The 14,438-nt window shown below is 40.6% G+C and overlaps 1 protein-coding gene across 1 annotated transcript in view; it reads left to right on the forward strand.

Annotated features, from left to right (window-relative positions):
• Nucleotides 1–14,438, forward strand: part of LOC308383313 (semaphorin-6B-like) — a 36,328-nt gene that overhangs the window by 11,991 nt on the left and 9,899 nt on the right. Inside the window, exons 2-13 of the mRNA XM_080861186.1 lie at nt 5,135–5,258; nt 6,180–6,291; nt 7,856–7,916; nt 8,018–8,080; nt 10,745–10,843; nt 10,929–11,019; nt 11,272–11,391; nt 11,967–12,055; nt 12,136–12,353; nt 12,437–12,568; nt 12,805–12,954; nt 13,114–13,290. Coding sequence (XP_080717312.1) covers nt 5,153–5,258; nt 6,180–6,291; nt 7,856–7,916; nt 8,018–8,080; nt 10,745–10,843; nt 10,929–11,019; nt 11,272–11,391; nt 11,967–12,055; nt 12,136–12,353; nt 12,437–12,568; nt 12,805–12,954; nt 13,114–13,290 — 1,418 coding nt within the window. The 5' untranslated portion in view covers nt 5,135–5,152. The remainder of the gene's footprint in view (nt 1–5,134; nt 5,259–6,179; nt 6,292–7,855; nt 7,917–8,017; nt 8,081–10,744; nt 10,844–10,928; nt 11,020–11,271; nt 11,392–11,966; nt 12,056–12,135; nt 12,354–12,436; nt 12,569–12,804; nt 12,955–13,113; nt 13,291–14,438) is intronic.

The following is a 14,438-nucleotide window of genomic DNA, read 5'->3' on the forward strand; positions in this document are numbered from 1 at the left end:
TCCAATGCATCTGATGAGCAGCAGGCTTAGAGATGTCAAACCTACAATCTCTGGGTTAGAATTACATTTGAAGTGGCCCCAGAGTATAGCCTCTAGCCCACATCAGCTCACAGATGTCTTCAAACAGCATGTCTCTCAATCTTACACAAAGTCTGAAGTACTGGCAACACAGGTTACTGTGTACTTAAGTATGTACGAATATATGTGCCCTACATCTGTGCGCCTCAAATAGCAGTTGTCATCTCCTTAGAAACGAACACATTTACCTCTCAAACTGGTTTTCTATCACCGAAAACAACTGTAAGAGGTTTTTTTTAAGTGGGTACAGACTAGATGAGAGGTAGAGAAACGAAGGGAGGTGGTGTGCAATGGAGGAAGAGAGATGGAGGAAGAAAGGAAATAAGCGGCTCGGGGTTGGGGAAACATGGAACATGGTATTCGGGTTGATTTGATGGGAGCAGCATTGATATTGCTCAGATCTCTTCTTCCGTTTCCAACCTCTCTTTTCATTTACATTGTGTCATTCTTCACATTTCCCAGTATTACAGCAGCTCTGTTAGAAACCCAAGACAAAGCCCAAGTACTCCGCCCTTTATGCTCTCCCCAGTTTGTCTTTTTTCTTCTCTCCTCGTTATATCGCCTCTCCTCTTTCAAAGTATTTTCCACATCAAAGACAGTTTGTGCTACCTCGCAGGCGGCTACAGCTGCACTGTTCCAAAAAATAGTAATGTCAAAGTATCTTACTGTATATTTTACAGTTTTGTACTGTCTTTCTAGAATATCATTACATTTACATAAGTAGACTGTGATTTTACATGTCAAAGGTAAAATAACATAACATCACTGTAAATATAGTAAAACACAATTTACTTGTTTTTTAAATATATTTTTTTGTACATGTGCATATTTAGATTGTAAAAATACATTCAGAAATGTATCATAATCTCACAAATATTTGTCTGTTATGTGAGAGAATGATCTGTTAAATTTAAATGTAATACTATGGAAACGTATATAAAATGATCGAAAATTAATGAGAATAATCAATAATTAAAGGAGTATTTGAATTATAATTTTGCTGAAAATTTCATGTCATCTAGGTCTGACTCAATAATTCAGAGGTAACAAGTGAAAATATAATTAATAGGAATAAAAACAAAAAAAACCCCATATAAAACATTGCACGGCCACGTTGTGCTAATTATATATTTTAAAAAATAAATGTAAAGGTAGGAATTGCAATTAATATAAATCTCGAAGTATTCACAACATTCCTGAACAGAAATAGGTCTCTGCACCTGGGGTGTGGCCATGAAAACAATGTGACGTTGGGAGACATAATAACATGACGCTAAGCATCGGCCAATGAATGTGAACTAACAACCACAAGGTTGCGGGTATGGCTGCACTGTAGGAAAAAATCCTAATATAAAAGTATTTTACTGCATTTTACAGTTTTGTTCTGTTCTTCGAGAATATCATTAACGTTACGTAAATAGACTGTGATAGACATTTCAAATGTAAATGAACGTTAAATCACTGTAATGTAATAAAACATAATTTTCATGATTATTAAATGTATCTGTCTGTACACATGCATATTTAGATTGTTAAAATACATTCACAAATGCATCATGATTTCACAAATATCTGTCCGTTATTTGAAAGATCAAACTGTTGAATTCAAATGTAATGCTATGGAAAAGCATATAACATGATTCCTATAACCACCACAACCACCAGCACTTTATATAGCCTCTGTAGAATTATCCACATATCTCACTTATCTTAACTGCACTACTGTATAGCTCTGTAATAATCATTCTGTACATACGATAATTTTTAACCCTACAACTGTTTACAACTTGCACAGTTCCCATTTCTGTATAGCTGTATATCTCAGATTCTGTAAATTTATTTATTTCATATTCTGTATAGTTTTTCATATTTATATCCTGTTCATAGCCTGTACATAGCTTGTACTCACTACAGCCTGTACATACCTATAGTTATAGAATATTCACAACATACTTCATACCGTGTACATTATAACATACCATAATAGACCCATTTCTGTAATATATTTACATATCTATATTATTGCTAATATTTATTGTAATATATCTATATCACTAAAGCAATTCTGGATGGATGCAAACTGCATTTCGTTGCCCTGTGCATGTGCATGTGCAATGACAATAAAGTTGAATTCTATTCTATTCTATTCTATTCTATTCTATAAGCTTGTGTTACATCTAGTGTTTTCTTTGCAAGCTCCTTTGTCTAGTGTTGGTCAAGTTACTTGAAAAAAGTAATCAGTAACTAGTTACTGATTACTTCCCCAAAAAGTAATCCCGTTACTTTACTGATTACTTATTTTCAAAAGTAATTAATTACTTAGTTACTTTTTAAAAACACGATTTACAACCCGAATAGGTGATAAAGCGATAGATCTTTCAGCCCAATTCTACTTTTTCTACATAATCCATCATACAAAATGTAATCAAATGGAAAGATCCCTTTTTAAAACTTGTTTTATTAGTTTTAATCTTTTAACTTTATGCATCAAGCAAAAATTTTATTATATGCAACATTCTCTGACTGGAAGAAATTTGTTTAATATTTAAACCTATTTTCTGCACATTCCAGCACTTTTTTTTTTTTTTTTTTTGTGGGTGTTTACACTCACTCTTTCAAATAGATGCAAGTAAAACACAGCAGAAAATAAATAAAGTCAAAGACTAGCGGCCCTGTTGCTCTATTTTCACCTGTAAAGCAGGAGTGGGGTAGGCGGAGGTTTGCTCTGGTGCAGATGTGCCGCTGCGGTCAGTGGAAGAATCTGCGAGTTTCTCTGTGAGTTTCCCATTACGTCATAGCGCACTCGGTGCTTGCTTGGAAGTTTAGGGGGGGTTTTTTCGCTGTAAGAACGGACACTAATGTTTTTGTCACTTTTTATGGAATCAAACTCAAAGTAAGGTCAGTACTTCCACGCTTTAAACGCTGCACGCTCATACTCTCTCCCACACTCGATATATGATGCACTGTTGATCTGCAGACAGCTGTTGTCACGAACGTCACTGTCATGAGACATTCTCACAAAAAAAATCACGGTTTTAGTAACGCAGTAACGCAGCGTTCCTACAGGAAAGTAACGGTAATCTAATGACCGTTTTTGCAATAGTAATCCCTTACTTTACTCGTTACTTGAAAAAAGTAATCGGATGCCCATCTCTGGTTACATCACATAAGTATTATTATCATTGCTATTTAGGGCGATCTTGGCTCAAGAGTTGGCAGTTCGCCTTGTGATCAGAGGGTTGCCGGTTCGAGCCCCGGCTCGGACACTCTCGGTATTGTGTCCGTGTCTTCAGCTACTAGTGATGGCCAGAGGGGCCGATGGTGCGATATGGCAGCCTCACCTTTGTCAGTCTGTCCCAGGGCATGCAATCGATTGTTAACCAACTGTTAACTGCATATTTACGTATTACGATTCATATTGCCACATTCACCTTGTTTATCGTTAATTTCATTGTTTGATCACGTTAAAATGTTTCTAATTTAACGTTTAAAAGCACTTGGAAAAGGCAGAATCCCATGTAAAATTAGCGCAACAAACTGTATTGTCATTACTGGAAATAACAGTATTTTTATGAGGAAGTTATTTTCTGTTATTTTAAGGTAGTATGTTGGTGCCCAAGCTGCCGGAATATTACCGTTTTTTTAAGATGTTTTTTTTAACAGTGTGAGCCATAGACATTTTGAGTAAAGGCGTACTAATAAAGCTTTTGAATTCAAACATGTGCTGGATGGTTTGGCTACCACATTTTATCCCTAACATTTTATGTGCAGCAGTATTGTTCCACTGTCTCTGCAAGAGTTTGAACTCTTTGTTGTAACCCACCCTTCAGGCTGTATAAATTCCAGTGTGTCTGTTGGTCCATTGTTGCCATTCAAATTAAAATATCCAAGTATTTAATGGAAATTAAACTTTAAGCAGTCATTTCTGGACCCAAAGGGATGAATGCTAACAATTTTAGTGATCTCCTGATGCTACCTCGGGTGCCGGGAGGTTAGCATTTACTGGTATGGTTGCATGTGAAATCTCTCAATAATAATAAATGAATTGTCCTGAAATCTGATTAGAGACATCCACATTACTCTGAAGTGGGTCTTAAGTGGGCCAGACCAGTAAAACCATAGCACGATAAACAATTTAATTCTTAATATTCCTCTTTCCCTTTAGTACCTTAAGTCCTGGTCTGTTCTGAAGACGCTCACATTTAATGAACCAACTGGTTAATTCACAGATGATGAACAGCCCGAGATGTTATAGAGACATAAACAGGTCAGAGTTTATATATGATCTTTACTTTGGCTGGTGACCAAATTCCTGCAGAAGATCTGCACTTTCTTCTCAGCAAATCAACAAATGTTTGAAAGCTAACATGCTAAAGCAGTAAGCTGGTCACTAATTTTTGCATCTGTATTTCATGCATCTAGCACCAGTGTGATCCTTATGTGGCCTCTTAACTTTTTAAAGGCCAAAATCTGTTTCCTCCACTTTGATTTAGGGCGTCTTTTCAACCAGAAAGACAATGTCCAGCTTACCCTGGTCGCTACCTTCTGCTCTCTTCATTCTACTTCTAAAGGCCATCTAGTCTTTTCTGTTTTGTGGCTAATTACCCATTTTATTGCCTTTATATGTACATAGAGAAACACAATTAGTCAGAAAAGCATTGCCACCCAAGAGTGTTTTGTCTCTGTGTGAACGTTTTGTGAGAATCCCCTTCCATTCAGACTCTTCGACAATGGAGTGACATTTCTGACAATAGGTCCCTGTTACACCTCTAAGGCAGACAATAGAAACACATTTGCTCCCTGCTGAATCCAGGTTTGCAGCAGCAGTCACCCCGCTGCACTTCTGACCCTGTCTCACACACACACACACACACACACACACACACACACACACACACACACACACACACACACACACACACACACCTGTTCCTCTGCACTGAGAAATATTGTCAGAATACCAATACGCATACCCGTGTGCACTCCCAGCCATGAACACACACACACAGACAGTGCGCAATGAAATTTTTCTCTCTCCTTTTCGCTTTGTTAACAGTGCATCTGTGTTGCTGCCATGGCAACTGTGGCTCCACCCCTCGCATTTCTTCTCCTGCTGCTTCAACTGGCTGATGGCTCATTCCCAGAGGAACCCAGTCCACTCAGCTACGTCCCTGTGGAGGGTACGTGTCCTTCGCCTTTGTGTACGTGTTGTGCACCAGTATAAGTGCAGCACTGATGAATGGCTCTGCGGTGGATGTGGAAATTGGAGGTCAAGGGTCAAAGCCTTGGCGTGAAGCTACTTTCGAACTACCCAGGCATACAAATACAAAGAAGCCTCACCTCATCTTTCCATGGCAGCAATAGATTAATAAGCATGAGAGAGGGCACGAAATAAACACAGTGGCGTGTGAGAAATGATCATAATAGAGCTTGAAAGGTGGAGAAAGATGAAAAGGTGGGGGGGTAGTTGGATTGGATGAGGTGATGTAGATGGGAGAGAGGGGGAGGAGACAGGTGGAGATGGATCGCTACGTCCTCTTTCCCTCCCCTGCAGTCAAGGACAGCGAGAGACGCGCTTTCCCAATCTGTCTCCTGATGATGAGGGCTCCCTATGGAGACCTCCTCTCCCAAACTTTCTTGTAGCCTGATACTCCCACCTTCTCTCTCAACCTCATCTTTTACTCCCTCATTTGTCTCAAAGGTAAGAGGAGACAGGGAAGAAGCGCCTTTTATCATCATAAAATAACAGCAAGAGTGATTAAACACAGTTTTTCTCATTGTGGAGCTGCACGCATCAACAACAGCGCAAAAAAGCACAAAAAACCCCACTTAGAGGATAACAGCGTTTCAGCACGCTTGAACCGCTGCATAATTCGTCTCTGCCCATTATCTTTGTTTTTGGAAACAAAAACATCAAGAATGAGTGAGGACACTATTAAAGTGAAGGTTAGAGAAGCTGTTTGATGGCTTGCCTGAGTACTTTGGGTATATATAGATGGGAAAAGTAGCCACTCTGTCCTCAGCTGTCAGAGAATCATTGAGCAAGGATTTTAATTCTCAGTTTTTTAGTCTGTGTCTTTTTGTCTGTGCGTTCACGCCAGTGGTGAGGAGGTATCCAGTGTTCCTGGGCCGAGCTCATCGTTCAGCACAAAGACAGGAGCTGCACATCCAGACGGTCCTCCAAGTCAACCGCACGCTGTACATAGGAGCCAGGTAACCAACAGCAACCACCTCCGACTGTGCGTTACTGATGCGTTCGCACTGATATGTTTTTCTGCTTTCGCTTTGATGCCACGGCTTCCATCTGCTGTCACTTTGTGGAGGACGTTTTCAGCAGTTTGCTGGAGTGGCGATGTATTCAGCTTTGCTGTTAAATGTCAAGTGAAAAGCTGCTCATTCACATTACACTTACAGATGGAAAAATATGAATCGCCTTACTCCAGCGGCAGTCCAAACACTTCTCACTCTGAATGCATCAGTGCTTTGACCCACCATCGGCGTATTGATTAACAATCATGAATTAGCATAGCATAGCATCTTTATTTATAACGCACTTTACATCCAACAATGTTGACCAAAGTGCTACAAATATAAAACAGAGAGGAAACAGTTTAAATTACATATAAAATATCTTAAAATTAAAAATAATATAATTAATAAGAAAATATATTAAGAGACATCAACAAGTCCTGCTGTGCTAAAAGCCAAGGTAAATAAATATGTTTTAAGACGCGATTTAAAAACAGATAAGGAAGGTGCCTGTCTAACATGTAAAGGCAACTCATTCCACAATTTTGGTGCTGCCACAGCAAACACCTGATCCCCTCTGAGCTTACGATTAGTCCTGGGCACACTCAGGAGGAGCTGGTCTGCCGACCTGAGGGACCAGGAAGGTATGTATGGATGAAGAAGCTCAGAGAGGTACAGAGGGGCAGCATTGGACAAACATTTAAAAACAAATAAAAGCAGTTTAAAATGGATCCTAAAATGCACGGGCAGCCAATGAAGTGAATATAAAACTGGGGTGATGTGCTCGTATCTACGAGTGCCAGTTAAAAGGCGTGCAGCAGCATTCTGGACTAGCTGCAGTCGAAAAACAGAAGATCGACTCACCCCATAATAAAGAGAATTACAGTAATCCAGCCGAACGGTTACAAAAGCGTGGATTACTGTTTCAAATTGCTGTCTCGTAAGAAAGTGCTTAATTTTGGCCAGTTGCCTCAGATGAAAGAAACTAGACCTTACAACCAACCCGATGTGGCTTTCAAGCTTAAGTTCAGGATCCATTTTAAAACCCAGATTAACAATCTCTGGTTTACAGAATGATTTCAGGGATTGCAGATCAACACACGGAACAGCAGTGGAGGCAGGTCTAAACACCATTATTTCAGTTTTAGAATCATTAAAACAAAGAAAGTTTAGCGCCAACCACGACTTGACGTCCTCCAGACATGTTTGCAAACAATTTACAGATGACCCATCTTTCTTTTTAAGAGGAACATAAATCTTGCAGTCATTTGCATAACAGTGAAAAGAGAGTCTGTGCTTTCTAAGAATTGAGCCCAATGGAAGTAAATAAAGTGAAAACAGGATAGGGCCCAGAATGGAACCCTGTGGTACTCCATGAGACAACGGAGCACGGGAAGACTCACAGTTTCCTAAGCGAACTGAAAATGATTTCAAATCTGTTGAAGAAAAAAAAAACGCGGGTTCACTGTGTCAATTTGCATCATATTGCTTAACTGATGCTTTCGATTGTCTTGCTGTGTGTTTCCAGAGATGACTTGTACAGAGTGGAGCTGGATAACATGGCAGGCGATGAGATGTTTTACAGCAAGGTAAGACTCACACATGCACTAAAACAAAAAAACATAATCATGTGCGCATACACACATAACAAGCGTGCAGGGAGGTCTGACTGTGGTTTATCCCCTTCCAGAAAAGGACTTGGGAATCCAATAAGAACGATATTCGAGTGTGTCGGATGAAGGGCAAGCACGAGGTAAAATAATCGCTCACAGCACTTTGACTGACTTTGAGATCCACTAGTGCACGCACCAGCGCTATCTACACCATCACACGCATGGACAGACACAACAGCTGTTACAGAAACCTTATTCCCTTTGGGCGCACCTGCATACGGTATTTACACAAATTTGATCTTGTTGATACAGAATCAGCACATCGCTTAATCACACCAGCTCGGTGACACATTACCCGGGCCAAGAGATGTTCATGGAGCTTCAAAGCTGTTGGGGGGTTTTTTTTCTTCAGCATCTGCATTGTGCTAGTTTTCTAGTCATATATCATTTTCAGCCTGTGGGGTAAGACAGAGAAAGTGGGACAATTTTAAGTGTATATATAAAGTGAAAGGTGACAGTTCTGTGAAGTATGAAGGGAACCTGATCAAATTTAGGATAAGTATCTGATGGGGGGGGGTACACTGTATAAATGTAGCAATGCCACCAGCAAAATACAATCTAAGCCAAAAAGGCAGGGGGAGACATTATAGAGCAAAGTGAGCAGGGAGAGTGACACAGCCTCAGGGAGGAAACGGTAATTGAAATGAGTTGAGGAAGGCATGTATAGATGGCAATGGGACGCATGTAGGTGGAGGAGAACTGAGGAGGAAAGACATTAGGAGCACAGTGCAGCCACCAGGTAGTAAGAATGAGGTGGAGGGATGAGAAAAGGGAAAAGGTGTTGCTTCAAACACCACAGATGAAAGAGGAGATGATGTAGGAGTGAGAAAAAAAAACAAGAAGTAACGCTGTGATAAAAGGAGAAACAAAGAAAGTCAAGAGGATAAACACTGGAGAGTGGTGAGAATGTGAGACAAAGGACAGACAAGTGAACTGCGTTAATTAAAATTCTTTAATTCATGTTATAAGATTGGATTTTAAACCCCCATCAACACTGAAGCAGTAGGTAAGTGTGCAGCATTGCCCCACTTTCATTACATTTAATAAAACCTTCAATGCTCTTTGAACATTAATAGTAAGCAGGCACTAATGAAGCAGCTGTATTAAAAGAACCAGTTTGACGTTTTGGACTTTACATTCATTTGCATTATGCCAGCAGTTTTCACAGAAATGTAATTGCCCAGCTGAGCTTAAGCTTGAGTCCAAATTATGTACAAAGCAAGCAAGACAACATACATTATCCCCAAGTCTTTCGAATATTTGTTTGAAGGAAGACAAAAACATCATGCACTGAGAGGAGCTATATGTTTAATAAACCGGCAATAAGAACCAAGAGTAAATATCACAGAATTACAGTCAAGGGAGTAACGCTGTGGAATAACTGCACAGAGGCAATGAAAGCCTGTTTGTCACTGCAGAAGTTCACACGGCTGTATAAAAACAAGAAACGATGTGAATGTGAGAAAAAATTGGCTCAGTAAATAAGTGGCTTAGGCTTTTCTGTTTTCTTGACTCACTCGGGTTGTCTGGGTGCAGCTATTTTCCTTTATCATTGTTTTGTACACATATCTACAGCTATGCCAATGTAGACAGCCTGTATAAAGTTTAGGTTGTATTTTTTGTTTCTATTTATATAAAGGGGTAGCTCTTGATAAGTATTAAACTTCTCTCCTTTCCCTTTAGAAGTTTAATTTAAATAATTCATTACCATCTGTCCTCTTCCTATCTTACACACAAATGCATCCTTGCAGATTAGCTATAATTTGTGACACACACATAATCTTTATGGACAATTTAACAGCAATTACTGTAGTTTGCTCCTGGTAATATTTTTGTAATTACAAAAGAAGGAATTAAATCATTTTCTGGATAAAGCTTCTTTTTTTTCTTTTTACGGGCTTGTGTAAAACTCTTGTGCCAACTTTCATTTCTTTGTATTTTCTAGGAAAATGGGTAAAAGCCTCAACAATTCACTGAAACATCTATCTATCTATCTATCTATCTATCTATCTATCTATCTATCTATCTATCTATCTATCTATCTATCTATCTATCTATCTATCTATCTATCTATCTATCTATCTATCTATCTATCTATCTATCTATCTCTGGTAGTTCTGAGTTTTGAGATTAAGCAAATGAGGTATATGAACGGTGTTATAGAGGTGGTGGTGGTAGGTGGATGCAACTGATCTTGGACAGTGCTGGAATAGCTGTGCTCTCCTGTTCTCAGTCTTTAAGCCAATCCAATCCAATGTAGCTGGCATGAGACTCTTGACAAGAAAGTGATTTCAAGGGAAGCGATCCTGTCAATTATTTCCAATCTGACGAATAAATACGGAGCTGCCGAAAAGCACAAGTGTTAATCGTCTACCTGCACAGGTATTTTTTCTGTGTTTTCAAGTTCACGCCATCAGACATTGTGGTAAAATACTATCACAGAGGGAGGAAAGGATCATCAAGTTTCCGACTCTCTGGTAGCATCTTTAAACTTCAATCAGCAGCCTCCACTTTGAAGACTACTATAAAGTGCCCATCCTGTTGTTCTTCCAGATGGAGTGGGGTTGAGAGTGTTATTTCCTCTCAGGGCTGTTTTTAAGCTGCATTCTTCATACTTCACGCTGACAGTCTTGTAGCAGCTTTGTTCAAAACCCTCTTTGTCACCTCGAGTGCCCTGTAGGTTTACCCCCCTTCCTTCTGTAATAATAATTTCCTTTTGTTTGGTCTGTTTGTTTTTTCTACAGGGAGAGTGTCGTAATTTCATCAAGGTTTTACTCAAGCAGGACGGTGGACTGTTTGTATGCGGAACAAATGCCTTCAACCCTCTGTGTGCCAACTACACTGTTAGTATCCGTCTATCTGTCATCCACCCTTTCTTTGTGTATCTGCCAGTTGGTTTATCTTTTTTTTTTTTTATTCCTCCTGCAGAGAGACAGTCTAGAAATGGTGGGAGAGCCTATCAGTGGGATGGCACGGTGCCCATATGATCCACGACATGCCAATGTGGCTTTATTTGCAGGTAGCATCTCGGCTTTGCTCTGTAAAGATGAAAAATGTCGCTTTTGTTGCTGACATCAGACTCAGTTTCCAGCTCCAGACAGTGAAACGTCTGTGCCCTTGTGTTTACCTTTGCAAATGATTTATAGTCAGACCTCTCGCTGCATTGCTTGTTTGGTTTTAATCTTCCCGACCTTGTGCTATCGCTCTATCTGTATCTTCACCTTCTTTTCTTCTTCTCCTCCTTCTCTCTCTCCCTGCGTTTCTCCGTCAGATGGAAGTCTCTTTACCGGCACCGTGACAGACTTCCTGGCCATCGACGCAGTGATCTATCGCAGCCTCGGCGACAGCCCTGCCCTCCGCACAGTCAAGCACGACTCCAAATGGTTCCGAGGTACTTTTAGAAACAGACATATTGAAAATGTCCCTCCAGAGCCAGACAAAGAGACAATCACAAAACAAATAAGAGAGAATTGAAAAACTGTCATTGCTATCTTTTTGTAAGTGGCTCGCAGGTGCACAAGACAGTTTGGGCGAGTTAAATAGCAAGCTAAATTTGGCAAAACCAGACACGATTAGGCTCTCGTTTTATCGATTTTTATCATAAGTGGAACATGTCCGGGCAGAGTGATGTATTGAGGTTAGTCAGACTCCACAGATTCGAGGTTTTAACAAGCCTTGGACCAAGCAGCGAAGCGCCTGTTTTCCATGGAGAAGAAAACAAGCCGGGGCAGGTCAAAGCTGGCACAGTGCTGGATGAATAAATGATAGGTAATGTGTATAATCTTAACCCACAACGATAAATTAAAGAGGACATGTATATTTAATGAGTGAGGCTGGTGGACAGCAGCGGTCCATGTTGATGCGACTCTCACTGCAGCCCCATATCAGGGGTTGCGGAGCCTTGTTTGACTCCAGGGACTGTGCTGTAACTGTGATTGTGGTGTTTTTCTCATTTGAATTTCTCAGAGCCCTACTTTGTGAGTGCCATGGAGTGGGGGCCTCATATTTACTTCTTCTTCAGAGAGATGGCCATGGAGTTTCATCATCTGGAGAAGGTGCTCTCCTTCCCTTTTTCTCCTTCCTTCTTCTTGCTTAGTCTGAAGGGTTTTTGTTAAACTTTCCCTTCTTATTCTAGGTGATGGTGTCCCGCGTGGCCCGTGTGTGTAAATCAGACCTGGGTGGCTCCCAGCGCGTCCTGGAGAAACAGTGGACCACGTTTCTAAAGGCGCGGCTCAACTGCTCCGTCCCCGGAGACTCGCACTTTTACTTCAACCTCCTGCACGCCACGAGTGGCATCATCCGCATGCAGGGACGAGATGTCATTCTGGGTCTCTTCTCCACGCCACCCAACAGGTACCACGGGACACATAATACCCAAATAAATGTAATGTTGCTCTTGTTTTCTCATCACCGTCCTCTCCCCCTGTGTTTGGTAGCATCCCGGGATCTGCGGTGTGTGTGTTTGACATGCAGCAGCTCGCTCATGTCTTTGAGGGACGCTTTAAGGAGCAAAAATCCCCCGAGTCTATTTGGACACCTGTACCAGATGAAGCCGTGCCTAAACCAAGGTATTATTATGCAAAGTGTATGTAAGCAGGACTTGTAAGCAGAGTACTGCAGTGCTGCTGTCTAAGCATCTGTCTCACATTCAGTAAAGTCCTCCTATAAGCTCCAACTGTCAGTTTTACTTCTATTTCACAACTATTCACCAAATATTCTAATACTGCCTCCAGCAAATGAAAAAAAAAGAATCTCCTCTGGCTTTTCTCTCGGACTGCTTTTCAACTTCTCCCTCTGTCTGCAGGCCAGGAGGATGTGCAGTGCAGGGATCCAGATTTAGCTCCTCGACCACACTGCCAGATGAGGTGCTGAATTTTGTCAAGACCCACCCACTCATGGATGAGACAGTTCCGCTGCTGGGACATAGACCCTGGGTGGTCAAGACTATGGGACGGTACACAGAGTGACTCAGTTGTTTAACAGCATCCATGTAGCTCTATAGAACTAAAAAAGAAAAAAAAAAAGGGAAGGATAAACTGAAAAATAACAGCCAGGATAGGATAGGAAATGTAGTCGATTCACCTTTTTTCTTTTTAATGATCTCTGTTTCTAGGTACCAGTTGACGTCTATGGTGGTGGACACAGAAGCTGGCCCCCATAAGAACCGTACAGTCTTGTTCCTGGGTTCAACCCGTGGGACCATTCTCAAGTTCCTAATGATTCCCAGTGGAGATTCTGTCTCTCATAGCAGCGTCTTTCTGGAGGAGGTGGAGGGATTCAACCCAGATAAGTGAGTATGAGGCAGGATATCTTTGTCCTTGGCATATATCGAGTCACTGTAACTGCTTCTGGCTGATAACTGCAGAGCAGCAGTGCTTTTCACCCAATAACTTTCATCATTTATACTTAATTAAATATTAGATTTTCTACATTTCTGAAGTCCATTTCACAGTAAAAGCCTATTCTTTCATGCCTTTGACCGTATCTATCACAGGTATAGTCATATAGACTATATAATTAAAGCAGTGTGGTGACATTTTTTTTCTTAGCAGCAGTGACAGCAGTCTTAGCCATGGTACTTTCACAACGCCAGCTCATTAAATTCGGTTGGGCTGAAGGATACTGGAACACAGCCTATCAATCTCTCATGCAACAAACCAATAATCTCACTGTCCACGCATGTCAACTCAGCACCTGGTTAATCTGATTACTGTGACTGAAAACAACTCTGCCCACAGCAGTTACGTGTGAAAATGTAGCTGCAACAGGGAGTTGGTGACTAGAAAATGTTTTCAGCTGCCAAAACTTTTATTGCCTAGGTATCTAATATTCAACTGTTTGTTTATTTGTTTATTTAGGACAGACTTCAGGTGATTTGCAGGTTATTCAATCGATTAATCAGTTAAGTTTTAGTTGTCCCAAAAAATGTTGGTGCATTGTGTAAAATGCCCAATATGACATGTTAATTAAAAAAAACATTTTTTTTGCACCTTCAAATTATTATTAAAAAATAACAATGGAAATGGTTGACAGCAACAAATCATTCAGCCAAACATATCAGGGATATTTGATGTTATGATGTTTCGTTGCTGAACCAGTGATTTATAGGTACACTCACTGGCCACTTTATTAGGTACACCTTGCTGGTCTCAGGGTGGATCTACTTTTGCCTTCACGGCTGCAGTAATTACTCATGGCATAGATTCAACAAGGTGCCTGAGACATTCCTCAGAGATTTCAGTCCATTTTGACATGATGGTATCACACGGTTGCTGCAGTTATGTTGGCTGCAGGTCCGTGATGAGAATCTCAAAGTGGCAGGTGAGTGCATGTGCCAGTTCTGTTTTGGAAGCACCAAAATAATCAAATTAACTATTGTTTCATGTTGACAGCAAAATTCGGCTGAGACCCTTTATATGATGGCAAGGGCACAGAGCT

Source organism: Rhamphochromis sp. 'chilingali' (genome assembly GCF_963969265.1).
Source record: "Rhamphochromis sp. 'chilingali' genome assembly, chromosome: 16".
Classification (NCBI taxonomy): Eukaryota; Metazoa; Chordata; class Actinopteri; order Cichliformes; family Cichlidae; genus Rhamphochromis; species Rhamphochromis sp. 'chilingali'.